This window comes from Bubalus bubalis, chromosome 11 (assembly GCF_019923935.1).
Source record: "Bubalus bubalis isolate 160015118507 breed Murrah chromosome 11, NDDB_SH_1, whole genome shotgun sequence".
Lineage (NCBI taxonomy): Eukaryota > Metazoa > Chordata > Mammalia > Artiodactyla > Bovidae > Bubalus > Bubalus bubalis.
Window position 1 is genome coordinate 49,544,737 of NC_059167.1, and position 19,901 is coordinate 49,564,637.

Consider the following 19,901-nt stretch of genomic DNA (forward strand, 5'->3'; position numbering starts at 1 on the left):
TTGCATTTTGTTCTTGGATGGGCCTATGCTCTATTAAAATCATTTTACTTTATTAGAAATAGGTGGCTGCAATGAATTATAATTTTAATTCAATGGCATTTTCTTATTTTATTGCACATGCTTATTTTACTAGCTTCTGAAATTTCTAACATTTAATTTTGTCTTTTTCACACAATTAAAAAAATTCTTTATTTAACTCTAAATTTCATAGTAATTCTACTCTAATAGTGTCAACATTAGATTTCATTTTAAGTAGCTGAAATTTTTTTTATACCAAACCTGTTACTGTTCCCTATAATTCTGATTAACCTTTACATTTACATGCATTTTTCTTCTTCTAAACAATAGACCACTTGAGTTTTTAGATGTTATATTTAAAGAATTTTAGTATAAATTTTAAATACACTTATTTTTAATTAATACATTCAGTATTAATTATTTCACATTGAATATTAAGTTATGATATTTAACAAACAGGTCTACACAAATGTTTGTATGAAAAATACAAGAATCAGTTACTATAAACAACAGAAAACTATATACCAGATTTCCAGACCAATGTGGTGAAAAAAGTAGTGAAAAATATTTTTTATATAAACAAGTGAGTAACAATAAATTTCACTGTTTTCAGTGAAGAAAGTATAAAGTTTCCTGGTAAGAAAACACTTTTTCAGAAAATTTTCACATTTCATCAAATCAATCTTATTTATGAAAGGTCAAATATATTAGTAACTAACATCGGTATTACTTACCTTAGTGCTCCTAATAATGTTGTAAAAAAATCACAAACATAGATTTGTAATTAATAATAACTTTCCCTTTTACTTAGCAGTAACGTGAAGTTACAAGCAATGAAATGTGTCACCTTCCCTCATGACTGAACAAGGACCATAAAAATAAATACAGAAGTGAGACCTTGTGTTTATGTTCCCTATGTGCATGACTCTAGGGTCACAGAAGGGCAGGGCTGCATGCTGCCTTTAATTACAGCTTTGAAATTATGCTCATCATGGATTATTTTGCATTAATTTTTATTCTTAAAAATATAAATGAAAATGTTTATCTGATTATTGAATTTTTTTGAAGCCCCCTTAAATTTTTCGCCAGAGGTGAGGCCTTACTTGCCTCACTCTAATTCTGGCCCCGGTTGGGATGCTGGGGTTAGGAGGAAAGAGGAAAGCAGGGATGGTGGTCTAGAGAAGTAAATCCTTAACTACTATTAACAATCAGTCATAGTTCAAAAAAAGACAAATCAAAATACGGTTATATTATTAACAAATAATAATATAATAAATACGAGATCAAATAGCTGAAAGAGTTGAAAATGGCTGCCTCTAAAGACCTGAATGGAAAAGGGTGAAGGAGATGAGTCACTGCTTTTATGATAAACTATCCACACAAGTTTTTAATTTGATAAAGATAAAATGTAATTTACAAAATCTGAAACTCTTATGTCTGAAAAACTTACAAAGCCAAGAAAAAAAAAAAAAAAAAGAACCAAAACATAACACAAAAGTAAAACAAAGTCCTTAGAAATTCTTTATGGATATCTCCAAGCAGCCTTAAAGGAATAGACTAATTTGTCATTTCATTAATGAAGTAACAGCGAACCCCTATTTTTATGTGTATGTTTGAATTGAGAAAAAAATATTTTTAAAAAAGGGAGAAATACTTTTTCGTGTGAACCTACCACAGCGGATATGCTTAAAATATTGGATTATAATTTTTTCATGTCTAATTGTCCTACTAGATTCTGACCAACTTGGGGACAGGGAAATAATTTTATTAATCTTTGCTGCCAATACAAATTCCTAGAACTTGCTATCAAGTGTTCCCTAATAGCCAAGGAAGGAAGCAAGGAAAGAGAAAGGAATCTGTACCTACCTTCTCTCTCTTAGCCTTTACTTAGTTATAATGAAACTAAACTAACTCTAAGACTACAGGGGAAGGGTTATGGTATACATATAGTGAGGATATGAAAGCAGTAAAATGTTGCAATGTATACAGAGTAGCAGAACAGAGGCTGTTTTAGAAAACCACTATATAATATGAATTCCCATATACAGTCTATATACTATGAAAGGAATTGATTTTGATGGAGAAAATGTAAAACTATACAAACGAAAATATGACAACAGGAAAATATTACTGAGGTATAACACTGATTCCACTACAGTGTATCAGATCAAAACCTTGAAGTTTGATTCAAGCTATCCTCCATATTACATGTGTACTTAAATGCCTGGGTCTATTAAGGGACTATCCACAGCACATATATGCTTGAAAGAAGTACCCAGACCAAAACTGTTCTATGTAGCCTTCCATGTAATATGGCTTCCTTTAACTCTGCTTACGGCCTGCTAAATTTTTAGCAAAAGCTTTTTTGCTTTTAATGAAAAAAAAAATAATAAACTTCAGGAAGTTGGTTGATGTATATGAAAAGGTTGGTTTTACTTGACACAGATGCAACAGGGCAATCAAAGGAAAGTAAGAGTCTGATGAGTTTATTCAACTATGAATATATCAGGAAAGAGTCAATGGATGATGTTAGAAATTATGAATTCATAGGTTTTCTTTACGTCCATGCCTTTACATATTTGGAAAAAAGAGAGGCAAACCCTGTTGTCCCCAGGGCATAGGGGCCAACTGTGGCTGGGTGACAGAAGAAAACATTTCTATTCTACAGAGCCAGCTTGAAAACCTCAGGACAACAGAGAACATCACACCAACCCCTACCACCCACCACAAGGATGAAAAGAAAGTGAAAGTGTTAGCCTCTCAGTCATGTCTAACTCTTTCAACCCCATGGACTGTAGCCTGCCAGGCTCTTCTGTCCATGGAATTCTCCAGGCAAGAATACTGGAGTGGGTTGCCATTCCCTTCTCCAGGGGATCTTCCCAACCCAGAGATTGAACCCACATCTCCTGCACTGCAGACAGATTCATTACCATCTGAGTCACCAGGGAAGCCCACTAGGAGAGCAAACATCAAATAATAAGCAACAGCAGTACTGTTGGAAGAAAGGCAAGAGTGCAAAGAGAGAGAAAGAAAATCTCTATGGCTCAATCTCACAAAAAAAAGACTAAAGTTGAGTGTGGAGCAAGGATACTGAGGAAAAAAAAAAAAAACCTCCAGTAACATAACTTCCACATTAAGCACAAGGAAATACTACAGAAATTGAACTTGGCAGTATATGAAGGGTAGCCATAGAGATAAAAAATAAACCCAAGTCAACTCACTACTGCTGCTGCTGCTGCTAAGTCACTTCAGTTCGTGTCCGACTCTGTGTGACCCCATAGACGGCAGCCCACCAAGCTCCGCCGTCCCTGGGATTCTCCAGGCAAGAACACTGGAGTGGGTTGCCAATTCCTTCTCCAATGCATGCAAGTGAAAAGGGAAAGTGAAGTCGCTCAGTCATGTCTGACTCTTGGTGACCCCATGGACTGCAGCCTACCAGGCTCCTCCACCCATGGGATTTTCCAGGCAACAGTACTGGAGTGGGGTGTCACTGCCTTCTCCCAACTCACTACTACGTGGACCAAATCTCACATTAATGGCCTAAGATGAGAAAAGGCATGCCCATTTTCAGATACTATTTATCTTAGTCCAACACATAATGCCTTGCTTTCAACCACACATTCACAGAAAATGCAAGGGGAAAAAATCTGTAATGTCAGAGGATAAAACAATCAGCAGAACCATACTTAGATATAACCCAGCTATTAGAACTACTAGAAAGAAAATTTTAAATTATTATGATTACTATGTTATATGCTTTGGTAGAAAAAGGAGGAAATACGCATGATCAGCTCAAAACTTTATCAAAAGATCAGAAACTCTAATAACCAATGCAAATGCTAGGGAAAATAACCCAAGAAAACTACAATGACAGAAATGAAATGCAAAAATTTTTTGATGGGTTCATCAATAGACCTTACACAATTGAAAAAAAACGAATCAGTAAACAGGTCAATAGATAAAAATTACCCAAACTGAAACACTAAAAAAAAAAAAGTATGGGGGGAAGTGAGGTGGGAGACTAGAACAGGACATTTAAGAACAGGAATTAACATCAAATGGTGTAACATGTGTGAAATTGAAATCCCAGAAGTAGAAGATACAGGACAGGGCAGAGAATACGAATCAGGATGAATGTAAAAAAAAAAAGATAAACATATAAACAAACAAATGAACAAACCAGACTTAAGACACATCATGTTCAAACTGATAAAAACTACAGACAAAGACAAAAATCATACTTACATACCCGTATAGAAACAAAGACAAAAACTATAGTAAGACATCTCATCAGAAAATATACAAGCCAAGAGACAATAAATGATGTCTGTAAACTGCTGAAAGAAAACAGTAAATCCAGAATTCTATACTCACCAAAAATTTATTTTCAAAAATGAAAAACAAAAGATTTTTTTGAAGGAAAAAAGCATGGAATAAATAATTACCAGTAGATCTGCAACATGAGATATTTCAAATGAAGTTGTTTAGGCAAAAGGAATGTGATACCAGACAGAAACCAATAACTACAAAAAGAAAGAGCAAGCCCTAGAAATGGTAAGAATAAAGGTGAATACAAAAATTGTTTAAGTATTTAATTGCTTTAAAAAAGACTATTTAAAACGAAAATAGTAATACTGTATTGTCTTTGTAACCTGATTAAAAGTAAAATATATGATAACATTAGAAACAAGAAGAGCACACAAAATATCGACATCAAGAATAAAAGAGAAGATTATCACTGCAGACTCAACAGACATCAAAATAATAAGGACTACTAGAAACATTTGTATACATATAAATTCATAATAGATAAAATGTACCAATTCCTCAAAAACACAAACACTAAAATAAACCAGTAACCAAGAAATCATATATCTAGTAAAGACATAGCTAAAAATCTATCAAACAAAAGAAAACTTTCTGTAAAAGACAGCCACATGGAAGAAGGCTGGTACTGCCTAGGTTTCACTTATTTACTCTACAACATAGAAATGCTACTCAAAAAATAAATGCTGAACCTACCTTGCTTCACTTTTACTCAGAGACAAGCTATATTATGCAATATTTTAAGAACTGACATCAAGAAAGCAACTACAAAAGCAAAATTATTTCTACACTCATACATTAGACTGCCCGGTTTTTTTGTTATTTAGTTGTTAAGTCATGTCCCATTCTTTTGTGACCCCATGAACTGTAGCCCAGCCAGTCTCTTCTGCTCATGGCATTTCCCAGGCAAGAGTACCGGCGTGGGTTGCCATTTCCTTGACAGGGAATTGTCCCATCCCAGAGATGGAACCTATGTCTCCTGCAGTGCAGGTGGATTCTTTACCACTGAGCCACCAGAGAAGCCCAGACTGCCCAGCAAAAAATTTATATGGTAACTCTGAGTGTTATATTCAGATTGCCTTTTTAAGATAGCTAAAATGTATTCAAAATATTTCTATATTAAAAATTATTTAAATCTTGAGTCTCAGAAAATAGAATTTCCTAAAAAGATTAATTTTCCAATCTGTCAAATATGTGATATTTTAATGATTTCAGAATTTTTGAGTCATAAAATTATCTCCATTACTTACTAATTGAAATAAATAAAAAGCATGTGAAATGTAATAATGTCTTTGTCAAAATAAACCACTTTATAATTTTACTGAGTTAGATATTTTTTATATTAATGAAAACAAAAATCTCAATTATTTTTATTTTTGATAACATGACAATAATTCCTAGGGATGTACACACACTGAAGTGAAGTTTTATAAATCACACCAACAATACTTTCAATTGTATAAATCTTTAAGAGGTAGGAAATACAACATAATTTACCTCAGACACAGATTCTTGTTCCTTTGTGGGAGCTTCATTTTTTAATCTTGAAAACAAAATAAGTATTGAGCATTTAATTTTATGTTTATAATATAGAAACAAGAAACAAATTTTTTGCATGCTTAAAATAATTTAAATGTAGATCCATATTAATGTACATTTATACTATAACAGTAAATTACCTCTATAATAAATACTTTAAGGGAAAAATAAAATGCACAAGAATAAAGAGTAGGTTCAATATATGTTCTAAATAAATGAATACAGATAAATATTTCCTTCTCTAAAAACAAGAGCACTTAAGAAATGTTCTCCATGTTAAGTACAAATTCAAAAAAAGACATAACACATTAGCTATGTGACAAAAAGACATTACTCTTTAAAAATGAAAGCAAGTTTATATGTCTAATATATATAACATGCATCAGTATTTACTACTAAAGGACTCAAAAAGTGAGAGAAAGTAAATATTTTATCTATTATAAAGTTTGAAATAGTAATGTGTCATTTCAATATATGTTACAACTAACTAACTTTAGAGGTGGTAAAATTACAGAAATAATTTAGAATTTTGAAGGATGTATTCTCTTAAAAATTCATAAGCATAGCTCAAATATTAAACATAAATTTGTAAACTTTTATTTCTAAAAAATACTAACTGTAACATTACAATATTAATAAAGCCATACGTCATCTATATTATCTTTTTAATATCAATTTAACATAAAAACTAGCTTTGTTTTAAATTGCTGATAACTAAATATTTGGTGATATATTGAACAATTTTAGTCGAATATGTAGAATGTCCACCTGATCAGAAATGCTATAAATAAATAGTTAAGTGATTCATAACTTAATAAAGGCTTAAACTGTACTTAAGGATTAACATATCCAACATAAGCAACAACTATACTGACTTAAATTTCATGGACAAAAATGAAGACATCTAGTAGGACAGACATTATCAATCATCCTAAAAGCTAATCCCATAGTTATTTAATGAAATATGGAGTTGGCAAACACCCCTCCTTGTCCATTCTCCAAGGGCACATTAAAAAAACTAGGTTTATAGATGCTATTTTTCTAGATATTAATAACTAAGCAAAATTACTTAAGCACATTTTAGTTATTACATGAAGATGTAAATAATTTAAAACAGGACAAGTCCTTTTAGTTGAAGTACTCTGTGGCAGTGTTTACAGTAATTTTCAACTAATTCTGCTAAAAAAAATCTAAATGAATAAAATTCGCACAAAAAAGTGACAAAATACATAAATGTCTATCATTTCCAGGTTAAAGGTTTTGTAATTCTCTCAGGTATTTAACTGTGAACAAGAGTATTCATACAGGTGAAATAATATCAAGTGTACAGTACATCATTGCTTTAATAATATATATAGGGAAAATAATTATTTTAAGAATAACATGCTGAAGTTGTAAGAAAACATAAAAAATTTTGGTTTCTGTTGGAAGAAACAAAAAGTAGATATTAATTGATTTTTTATTTCTAAATATTTAATAATTTTAAACTCAGTTTGAAAAACTGTTATTATAACTATTGGTTATAAAATAGTTTAAAAATATTTCATAAAAGAATTCTCCTTTTCAGCTTATTACTGGAAATGTTATCAAAGACTGATCTCAAATTCTTGCAAAAGAAACATTACCATGCTAATCATTTTCACATATAGCTATTCTAATAAACTGATTTTATGCAGCAATTAAAATAAAAGCTATTAAGCATGTGTTACTATTATTGTTGGAATTTCAATTGGGGAAACTGAATTTTCTTAATATCTCTGCAAAGGAGGTTGGTGACAGGTTTTTATTACTCTTCATTTTACTGGCTAAGAAACTGGTAGATGAGAATAAAATAAATTATTGAAATAACTAGCAATAAGAGGCTTATATTCCCAATCTTGTTTTGTGGCTTTAACCATACTGGTATTCTGCTTAAGGGACAGAATTGTAATAACCAGTGAAAATATTAGAAAAACAAATCTAAAAAATTAGAAAAAGCACACTACATAAAATTTCATTGAATTACAAAATTCATCATTAAAATGTACACCACAATCTTGTAACTACAAAAGCACAGTTGAGGTCAACAAATTTTTAAACAACTACTAATACATCACTACCATTTTGAAAAGAAAAAATGTTCTTACCTTTAATCTTACTCATTAAAGATGCCTGCTGAAATAGTCATCATTTGAGATATTCAATTGCTTGGTAGAAGACAGTGAAATTTGCTAAGCTCAAAGTTCTGAGCTAATGACCTGCCATTAGATAATTATACTTTTCACCTGTGAATTCTGCAATATTTTAAAATAAATTTTGCATAGCATTCAAAACAAACACTATTTAAGATTCCAATGTTAAGAGAACAGAAGGACTGACTGGTCATCATGGATTTCAATAACTACCACTAGAGATCAAGATTGTAAATTATTTTTCTTTGCTATGTAAACCTGCTTTCCCCTTAAAGTTCAAAATGAAATAAATGTCCCTACTTGCAATTTTTCTGCAGATGACATGACCAATCCAAAGTTACAGGTAAATGACATCACTGTGTTCATTTGAGGTTTCATTCACTATAAACATACCATGAAGTAGAGGGAAGTGTTATAAAGGGGGGAAATGCTTGTATTCATTTCTGTCAGACCACATTCTTTTCTTCTAACACCACTTAAAAGTCAAAAATTTTATTACTGATTTTTTAAATGTAATCTTTAAAAATATTTATAAGCAAACTAAAAAAGCTGAAAGGAGGTTTACAACAAGCCAGTAGTAAAGTCAACCAGTTCTCAAGACCTTCCACTTACATATTCACACTAACCATCACACAAATAAAACACCCAGTGCACCATTCTGATAGTTCATTCTGAGAGGTGTTAACAGATGTGTGGAAAGGATGATCTAAACATTTACCAGGTCGCACATACATCAGGTACTGTGCTAAGAGTTCCAATCCAAAGTTGTCAAGGAAATGCACTGAAGCCAATGTTTACAGAACTGTGAAGTGTTCAAAAGGAGAGACATATATATTGGGGCTATACAAAGGACTGAGACATTATGAAGGGCAAAGATGCAAGAAAGCAGTGAAGATACTACAGTGAACGTGGTTTTGCAGCAGGAGGTGAGGCTAGCAAAGCAGGGAAAGGCAAGTCAAGGCAGAGAAAAAACAAAGGAATATGACAAGATGATGATGATATAATACTGAGTGACCTCGTGACTAGAAGGTAGGGAACAAGAAAGAGTAGTCGATGAGGCAACGGAAGAGATAGCAAGGACTACTTTAGGAAAGGTCTTGAGTGTCACAGTAAAGTGTGCTAAGAACTTCATTCTAAGGTTAGTAAGAAAGTATGATCAGATTTGTGCATCAGAAAAAGAAAAAGGCAGTATCAGAAGAGGATAAGCTCCAGTCAGGGAGTCCAGATAAGAGACATTTAATGACTGACTAAAGAACAACAAAGTGGCTACACTGTTTTTTTTTTTTTTTAATTAAAACATGGGATGTAGTTTTTGACTCAAAAAAATAATGGTTAGACACACAAAGTTGTCAATGAAAAAGCCACAGAAATTGGGAAGTCACACAGCATCTTAACTGGGCTTCCCTGGTGGCTGTAGGTAAAGAATCTGCCTGCAATGCAGGAGACCTGGGTTTGATCTCTGGGTTGGGAAGATGCCCTGGAGAAGGGACTGGCAACCCACTCCAGTACTTTTGCCTGGAGAATCCCCATGGACAGAGGAGCCTAGCGGGCTGCATTCCATGGGGTGTCAAAAGAGTTGGGCATGACTGAGTGACTAAGCACAGCACGGCACATCACAACTACAAATAGTTTAGTCACTGGCACTCCTAATGCTTGCTTACTCAGATATGATCAGGCAAGAATACTGGAGTGGGTTGTCATTCCCTTCTCAAGGGGATCTTCCTGACCCAGGGACTGAACCTGAGTCTCTGGCATTGCAGGCAGATTCTTTACCATCTGAGCTACCAAAGAATCCAGTCTTACTAAAGAGACTGATTTATGCCTAATTTGTTTGCTGAAATGTCCTACTGTCCATGTATCATAGAACTACTACTCTAAGATTGGGAAGCTAGATTTAGATTCTGATTCCAATGTTACAACTGTACCAGTTGTTGCCTACCCTTCTGGGGAAACAAAGGGCCTTCACTCTGAAGCTCAAGCCCATCCATACACTCATGGACAGTAAACAAGGCAGGAAAGTACATTTGGAACCACAAGCACAATCAGGGAAGCAATAGGCTATAGTACGTTTTAGTTTAGTCGCTCAAGACAGACGACCATAATTTAAATTGAGGCTCTTAACAGCTATGTGACTTTGGGCAAATGACTTAACCTGTATCTCAGCTGTCTCATCCATAAAATTGGGACAAAAACAGTGTATATCTCACTAGTTTGTGAGAATTAAACAAATAAATGTAAAAGACATAGTGTATGTACTCAATGTTAGCTATTATTACAACCATGGGTTGAGGTCAGGAATCAATCTTACTGTCTAGAATTTGAGTGTGCTACACAGGCTCTTCAAGTTTTTTACCTAAATATCTTCTATGTTTTGAGATTCTTCTGCCATACTTCCCCATCCTCAAACAAAATATATTAGGTATTCATTTTCATTGCTCATTCATCAATTTACTCTAGTATGAAATTATCTACCCTTTTCTAAAGACATGGGTATGATTTGGTCACCAGGGAAGATAAGAGTAAAAAATCATTTTAGGTGGACAGAGGAAAGAACCAGGTAAAGACAAAGAATTAAGAAAAACAAAATACTTATATGTAATAACATGAAGCAAAAGATAAGACCCTCAGTGGAGGCAGATTCTAATACCTCTTTGGGCTATAATTTTACTTCATTTTTTAAAAATTTTATGACAATATTGAATTAGGCCCTGAATACTTGTAATGCATATACAAACTATCCTCAGAATCAGGAAACTGAAAAAATGGTAGTAAACACAGAAACACTGATAGAAATTGGTAGAGTTTGCCCTAAATGAAGGATGACACCAAATCTCATTTACCTTTCCCTTTCAATGGGTCTCCCATCATTTCCTGATTAACAGCTATCACAGGCAGAAGTCTGAAATGCCAGAAACCACTGAGTTTTGATACACAGCTTCTACTTACTAACTTGCAATTATATACCAGGGGCAATATCCACTTTGAAAAGGAAACCCAACTTTACAGTTACTAAAGATCTGATTTGAGACAGTAATGAGATAATAACATCCATGGTAGGATAAAATAATCTAAGGGTATGACCCTTTATTATCTCCAATCCCAGTTATATTTCAAAAGTTTAGAGAAAGAAAAAAGCCCAAAATAAATTCTGTGTATCTCATAGATGAAATCAGTTTTTTTTTTTTTCCCCTGCTAAACCAAATATATGAAATACGACACTGACAATTTTGAACATTTAAAATGCCTAGTAACTTGGATTATGATCAATAATTCCTCCAAGTAAGTTCAGAACTTCAGAGGAAAATAATGGAATGACTCTCTACAAATTCAATGGAAATAAACTTAGCAGAAGTAAACATTTTTTAACAGATATATTATTTTCAAATATAAAACTTAGTTTTAAAAGGGTGCCATTCTGCTTCTAAAAGTACTATCTGTTTGCATTTATGAAAGTTAATGACACTGGTTTAGCTGACAACAGTATAATAAAATGATATTTCTCTTTGGAACAAGTCCGATTCTCTTCTGGTACAGCATTTCACAAAAATCGTATAATGATATATATACATGTATTGGGGGGTTTAACTAATTATCAAATCAGTTTACTGTGTGGCCCTGTGAAGATGTGGATTCCGTGTCTCCATTTCTGATTGCCTATCCTGCAGTTATTCTGGTGGCACGAACTATATCTTTTTCATGTTTCAAATTCCAGCACTTGACAAAGAGTCTTGCACACTGAAGGCAGGGAATCAATGTTTGGTATCAATGAATATGTGAATAATAATATCTATATTATACTATGAAAGAGCCATGTAGTTACCACTGACGTTAAATATAAAGTTTAGTAGCCAGAAATACAAAAGAGAAATTCACAGTTTCAAGGAAAGTCAGCTTTATGTTTTCATTTTTTCCTAGTACTCTTTATATTAGGGGAATTTAATCAAATATAAAACATTTTAATCTATAAAACACATTTACCTCTTTCAAATCCTCAAAACAATCATGTACAGATTATTTACATGATGAATAAACTGAACTTGAACATGAAGTGAGAGAGCTTGAATTTGAATTATGTAACTTGAACATGAAGTGAGACAGCTGGGTTTTGAACTCTGATATTTTGACTCCGGTCAGTGCCTTTACATTATACTATGCTTAGAACAAAACTGGAAGTCAGTGAGAGAACTAAAACAACTTTGATAGTCACTTCAAATTGTGGCTTTTAGGACATTTATTTCAGTCAATAAACACACACTTTGGCTAAATAGCCAAGTTTTCCAAGCTTGATTTATTACGGCCTTACTACGGATTCTTATGCTCTGAAGAATGCTAAAGAGAAAATCCTATTCTCAACTTTTTGTCAAGAAAACAAATGTTGCAAAATTTAAAATTTTACTTCCAATCTGTTATAATTAATCTATCTTGGTAGATATATAGAAGAAGATGAAGAAAGGGAAAAATACAATAGGAGATTAACACACAGAAAAGGGCAATTCCATGATTGAGTTACAATGTCACATATGAGAAAAGTAGGTTTATAAAAATATTTCAAAGGTCTACAAAAGAAGGAGCCCCTTTACTATTGATAGCTAGCATAGTTACACATTTTCATAAACTTAGTAATACTAGATAAGTAACCAAGATGATTCAAAATGATTAATAAATAATTAACAAAAGGTTTTCTTTAAAAAAGAGCTTCTATAAGCTAAAAAAAAAAAAGCTGTCCTTTTAAACAGAGATTACATACTAGTTTACAACAAGGGTGTTTGTTGTTTCACAGTCTTTAGACAGGAAAAGTCAGAAGTACAATCAAATTCTAAAATTTGAGAATTATATAAAGCGCAAGTGAACACTGCAATAAATGCCATCCATCCAGCAGTTTGGAGGAATATACTCCAAGATCCGTGAACTATCAACCCAAATTACAAATAACTGTACAGATGGATTGCTACTGAAACTCTCAATAATGAGATTTCACTGATACGCAGTTCCCAGTCTCCTGAAAGTAGTAGCTGTAATAACATTATTAACAGCAGTAACAGCTGGAGCAGCAGCAGGAACAGCAGTAACTAGAAGTGGTAATAGCAGCAGCAGCAGTAGAGCAACAATGGCACCAAGAACTTGCATTTATTGAATGATTACTTTTAGTCAGGATAGTGCCAAATAATTTTAATTATTTAAATAATTTAAATTAATAATTTAATGTCCACAGATTATCTCTATTTCTTATAGCCACCCTGCAAAGACTGTTACATAAATTTCACAAATAAGGAAGATAAAGTGAAGTAATTTTCACAAGGCTACAGAGCTGGTTAGATACACAACTAGGATTTAAACCCAGAGCTGCCTTATTTCAAAGCTGTACTACTTTCTCAACACTATACAGAAGTAAGGATAAAGATATTTTTCAGTGTGGAGGATTAAAAACAGTAGGTTCCTACACTTCAATAAATGATATAGAAAAAGAGAAGCATAATAGCTTCTCCAGGTTTGTAGAGGAAGGTAAGCTCTTCCAGGTGGATAAGTACCAAAGTGATTAGAGTGAGGCTCTACAAGGATCTCAAAACCAGAGAGGGAGGCTGAAAATATGAAATGAACTATATAGTGCGGCAGTATAATTTAGGGGAAACTAAGACAGGTGAACCTAGGAGCATTCATAACCATTCCTTAAAAAATACAAGTTTATTGAGCTTTAGACACTAAAAATCTAATGTTATAACTAATACATGATTCAGATGACTGGCTCTTAAGAAATATTTACTGGGTTAGGTACACTTAATATAAATGATTTAGTGAAAATGGTATGAGGAGTTATAATGAAAAGCAGGCTGAAGATTAGGATAATTCTATCTGAATAAAATGCAGGCAGAGGTGAAATCATGAAAAGTAGTAAGAATGAGAAGATAAATTTACACTTACATAGTGCTGCTTCCTATGTGCCAATCACTTTCTAAATACCATATACATATATTAACTCACTTAATTCCTTCTACAGTTTATGAACAGGTAGTTGTTTATATGTATTTTACAAATGGGAAATGAGGCACAGGAATCTGTAACCTATCCAAAGTCACACATGTTCTGATAAACAGCAGGGTAGGAACTCCAAACTAGGCAACCAACTGCAGAGCCTGTGCTTACTATACCACACTGTACCTTTAAGGGTCTGAGAGGGTTTAAAATGAAGCTGGGTTTCAAATCATCTTATCTTTCTGTCAAAGAAGACCTCCTGAGGCTGTTTAAATAGGAAGTAAAACTTTACTACATAGGAAACTCCTTAACAGATAATATAAAAGGCTGAAAATAAGTCTCAAGAAAAGTAGGTGAGTGGGTAGACAGATAAGCTAAGCCTAAAGACTTACAGAAAGAAGCCAGAAATAAACAAAAGATTCTTAAGCTTCTTAGTGTTAAATCATGTAAAATAACCATATTCTCCAACAAAAAAAAATCCCTTACTATTGTAATCAGAGGCAGAATAAACTATTAACTGGTCTATCTCTGTTATGCAGTTAATAGATTTTACAAACATAATAAGGTTATCATTTTTCTGATAAAATTTCTAAAAATATGAAAATGTATATTGCTAGCATCTATTTACAAACTCTATCTTACAAATGATTCATAACCTAAGTGAAATGTCTAGAAACCCATCTTGGGCAACACCCTACATAGCTGCTTTTTATTTCCCAGTTCATAAAATCTGAAGGACTCCAGATGAGTATTCCACACACTATTCCAAGGAGATTAAGAAGTTCATAATTATTCAAAGAAAAAAATTCTAAGGTCAAATAAATATTCTCTTAGGGGGCTTCCCTGGTAGCTCAGACAGTAAAGAATCTGCCCACAGTGCAGGAGACCTGGGTTCAATCCCTGGGTTGAGAAGATCCCCTGGAGGAGGAATTGGCAACCCACTCCAGTACTACTTACTGCCTGGAGAATTCCATGGACAGAGGAGCCTGGAAGGCTACAGTTCATCCGACACGAATGAGCAACTAACACTTTCACTTCATTTTTTCGCTTTAGACATTCACAAGCCACATACAGCATGAAAAATTCCATGTCAAAGAATTAGTTTAACTTTAACTTGCATTGCTTAAATTTATTTGACCATGGAAACTTTCCCCCCAACTTAATAAATTATGGACATTAGTTCTACAGTACAGAACTTGGGAAAAACTGACCTAATTACCTTCTTTAATATAAGTGTAAGAGAACTACTTTTATAAGAGTACATGAAGGAGTTAAATGTACTAAGGAATAACATGAACATTTAATTTTCTCAAGGTCAAAGAGTCCCTATTTCTGCTAATGGAGATAAGGATACATAGTAGCATTCTAAATTCATCTCATCATAAGAACAAATAACAGAATGTAAGAATAACCAATACTGAACAACAGAATCTCAGAACTCTGGAACAATCAGCACTCACATTTTACAAACAGGGTAACTGAGGGTCTCAAAATAGCAATGGACTTAACCTGAGCCAATTTCACGTTTTATTTAATGGTAACCAAAAGCACACATGCATGCAATGGTAATATCTGATCAGGTGAATAAAATAGTCAGAATAACCTGATAGCAAGGCGGGATTAGGCTCAAGATAAAACTTGTCAGCACAAAATTAAAATTTGACCAACTGCCTATAAGGAACACATTTTTGTACTAACTGCCTAAGGTGTTTTATTTGAACCATTTTTTTAAAATGAAGTTATCCGTGATAGAACTTTAAGAACTTCAACTTGAAGAAAATGAATCTGATATTATAAGATACAGTCCTATGGAAGAACACAAAGCGGTACTCCTACATCATTATACCAAGAATACAATTTCTCATTTTTTTTTTAACTATAGCCAAGGTAGAGCAAATATACATAAATGAAAAAGGAACTTAAGTTAAAAATGTAAAGTTTGTTTCTGGGCAAAATTTAAAAATTTTTTTAAAAACTGGGTAGAATAGAGGGTGAAATGACAAAACCTCCTAGAGACAAGTAAGGAAACAAAGCATTAACGCCAAATCCACCTACTAAGAGGCCATTTTCAGAGCTTTTGAAAAATTATTCATTTACAGTAAAAATTAGTTTGGAAATTTTAAATTATCAGGTTCAAATTTTCTATCATTAATAGCAAGAAGCACATTACATAATAAGTAGTCATCTAAATTGGCTTCAAATCTGTTTCAAAATAAAACTGAAGAAGTTCTGATTTTACAGTAAAAAACATGATTGAGTCACACTTTCAGAGCCTGCCTAATCCTTATGACAAATAAGATCATAAAAGGTACTTTGTGTGTCTTTAAAATTCAGTAAACTAGTATAATATAAAGAAATGACCTTTCAGTTGTGCCGGGGGAAAAAAATGCAAGATTCACTAAGTAGATACAGCTCTCAGTGTGCAGGCCAAGTAATAGGACTTCCATGAAACAACAAAAGCAATGCTCCTATTTATATGATTAAATTTATACCTTTTATCTGAAATCCTTTATTAGTAAATAATTCCTGAGGCACTTAAACAATATAATTTTTATTAAAAGAAAATAATACCATCAAAACTGTTCATTAGAGCTATAGTCCATGTAAGTAAAATAAACAAAAGTCAAATTTTTGAAATATATTTATGTGGAAATACATTTTATATATGATAGAAACAAATGGATTTTTGGCCTCCATAGTTTTTAATGTTAACATTACCAGATGAACTATTAAAATGGCTAAATAGATATTATGTATTAGATGTACAAATATATAACTTTAAAACGTGTTTTAAGGTCTGGAAGAAGAGGTGTTGTCAATTCTTTATACCTTAGAATTCACAATTATTAAGACAATATTAATAATAATAATCCTGAAATAAGAAAGAACATATTATAATGTTTAATGGTCTGAACAACATCCAAATTAAATTAAAAAGCTATAAATAAGCAACTATAGGAAATCTGTAGAGAATTCTAGGGGATATTTTGAAGTTCTTAACAAAACAAAGCAAACACTGAACAACATTTTTAAAGAAAAGAATATAAAAATAGACATCAATAAATTTGGAGAACATAAAACCAGTCTATTAAAATTAAAATTAATTTTTTTAAAATAAAAAATTTGATAATTGATATTGCTGAAAAACTATAAACTTACTCCTGGGTAATATATTTTAAATAACAATAAAAGCAAGTAAAATTTTGGAACATAATTGTAGAGACCTGTTGTTCCAAGGACATGAAAATAAGCATTTCCTAATAACCAGAGCTTTTGTACTCCTTGGATGTAGTCATGCTAGAGAAAGATTAAAGGGCAGCAGCCAAAATAACTAAACTTCAACCAGAACGTTGAAGCACAGATTTTATTTTTTGGCCAGAAGTGACCCACAAGCTTAAGATCAAGAGCCAAAGCCCCCAGTGGGAAGCTATGCTCAAGTGGTGGGCCTTGAGACCATCACTGGCTATATCAGCATCAGCCTTATGGAAGGCCAGCCATGAAGGAAGGGAGTCTTCCCAAGATCGGATTTCCTGAGACCACAACCTAGAGCAGGCCCCACAGTCAAATTAGTCACATTCCTTGGAAAGAGAGAACAGGCATCAGTTGTGTTCATCGAAGGGGGACACTGTCCAGGTGTACCCTGGACATTTTTTGAAATCTCTGGGCTGCTTCTCCATCTGAAAAATAAGAAAAATAGCACAATGACAGACAACGAATGAGGAAAAGACAATTGTCCGGCCTAAAAACTTAAGATTTATAAGAAATTACAAAAGCAGACAAAACAGACAAAAAGACAGACAGCCATATCTTTTGGAACATATTATTCTGAAGGCAAGTACAGCAGAGAAAAACACATATTATTTTAAGCAAAGAAATGACCAAAGCAACAAAAGTTATTTTTGGAGAGAGCCAACTGGAGAAAAAAAGAAAAAAATGAATGTTAAGATATGTCAACCTGACACAAAGATAAGGTGGAATAAGAACCTAGTCCCATTTGAAGCTGAAAAGAGCTGAATAATGAGAGCTAATGTCATGAACTTGGCTGCTTAACTGCCTTTGTGTAAGAAAACATCTCAGAACTTTGAACTTAGGAAATTCCAACTTGTCTTGCACCAGGTCACGAGCTCCAAAGAGCAGGAACCTATTTCAACAAGCAGCTTTAAAAAAAAAAACAAAATACTTTAATATTTTTCATTTCTATTAATGATACGTTTAAAAATGCAGTAGTGCTAAAATCCATTAAAGTAAAATGCACTGAATAAAAATTAAACTTACTCAGAAAGATGTTCAGAAGTTGGGATACAAACAGAAACTGAAATTAGAAGAAAAGTTTTATATTTAAAACAGCATATGAAATATGATGAGTGAGAAAAACGATTTAGTAAAGAGAACATACTGTGGCTGACCAAAAATACTAGAATAAATAGCAAAAATCTGAAGTAACACAATTATATATACATACCTTTCTCTATTACAACTTGACAAGTATGAGTTTCATGTTGACTTAAGTGTGTAGCCATATTATCTAAGCCAGAAACATCAGTTAGGAAATCACAATTAAGGCACACTAGAGTAATGCCCCTATAAAAAACAAAGCAAATAGTATAAAAGAAAACATTTTTATCTTTTATGAAAACCTACATACCAGCTCAATGAATAGTTTTTCATGATTTGCTCTTTGTGTCATTAACTATCACTCCAATTTTTGTTATATAAACCTGATAGAACTGAAATGATTCTTTAGAAAATGGCATGAAAGTGTCTGTCACTCTTCATATTCAAATTATACTACCATTTACTGACAGAAAGTATTTTTGTTTTATAAACTTTTCTCCCTAATACCAGTTACTAATAGCTAAAAAGTCGAGACCTACAGTCTAGTCTTGGTTGCACTAACATGTGTCACTCTGACAAGTCACAATCTATCTGTGCCTATGTGTGTGTTAGTTGCTCAGTCATGTCCAACCCTTTGCAACCCCATGGACTATAGCCCGTCAGGCTTCTCTGTCCATGGAATTCTCCAGGCAAGAATGAATACTGGAGTGGGTTGCCACTTCCTTCTCCAGGGGTTCTTCCTGACCTGGGGATTGAATCCCAGTTTCCTGCATTAGCAAGCATATTTTTTACCATCTAAAACACCAGGGAAGCCTGTGCCCATCTTCAAAACAAAAGTATAGTATATATAAATGTACAATATATATACAAGTCAATATATATTTACTAAGGTTGCATTTCGGAGAAGGCAATGGCAACCCACTCCAGTACTCTTGCCTGGAAAATCCCATGGGCGGAGGAGCCTGGTAGGCTGCAGTCCATGGGGTCGCGAAGAGTCGGACACGATTGAGCGACTTCACTTTCACTTTTCACTTTCATGCACTGGAGAAGGAAATGGCAACCCACTCCAGTGTTCTTGCCTGGAGAATCCCAGGGACGGGGGAGCCTGGTGGGCTGCCGTCTATGGGGTAGCACAGAGTCAGACACGACTGAAGCGACTGAGCAGCAGCAGCAGCAGCATACTACTAGTATATTGTATTGTGAATATAATGATGACTAAAAAATAAAGTCTGTCTCTAGTGGAACATTGATCTAGTGTTTATCTAGGAGAGGAAAAAATTAGAAATGAGAAGGTTCTAAAAATATATCATGTAATAGATACTACCATTGCATGGTGTTGCCATTTAGTTGCTAAGTCATGTCTGACTCTTTGTGACCCCATGGACTACAGCCCACCAACTTCTCTGTCCATGGAATTTCCCCGTCAAGAATACTGGAGTGGGTTGTCATTTTCTTCTCCAGGGTATCTTTCTGACCCAGGGATTGAATCCATGCCTCCTGTTTGGCAGGTGGGTTCTTTTCCACTGAACCACTTATCATTGT

General features: G+C 33.5%; 1 protein-coding gene across 12 annotated transcripts in view; it reads right to left on the minus strand.

Moving 5' to 3' along the window:
* Positions 1 to 19,901, minus strand: part of ZNF280D (zinc finger protein 280D) — a 131,449-nt gene that overhangs the window by 18,573 nt on the left and 92,975 nt on the right. For 9 of the 12 annotated variants that reach the window (XM_025295656.3, XM_025295653.3, XM_025295650.3 and 6 more), the window contains 3 exons: positions 18,487 to 18,605; positions 18,300 to 18,336; positions 5,842 to 5,887 (listed from right to left, as the gene is read on the minus strand). In XM_025295656.3, the coding sequence (XP_025151441.2) occupies positions 5,842 to 5,887; positions 18,300 to 18,336; positions 18,487 to 18,605 (202 nt within the window). The other 3 variants (XM_025295657.3, XM_025295661.2, XM_025295660.2) reach the window with 3 other exon arrangements.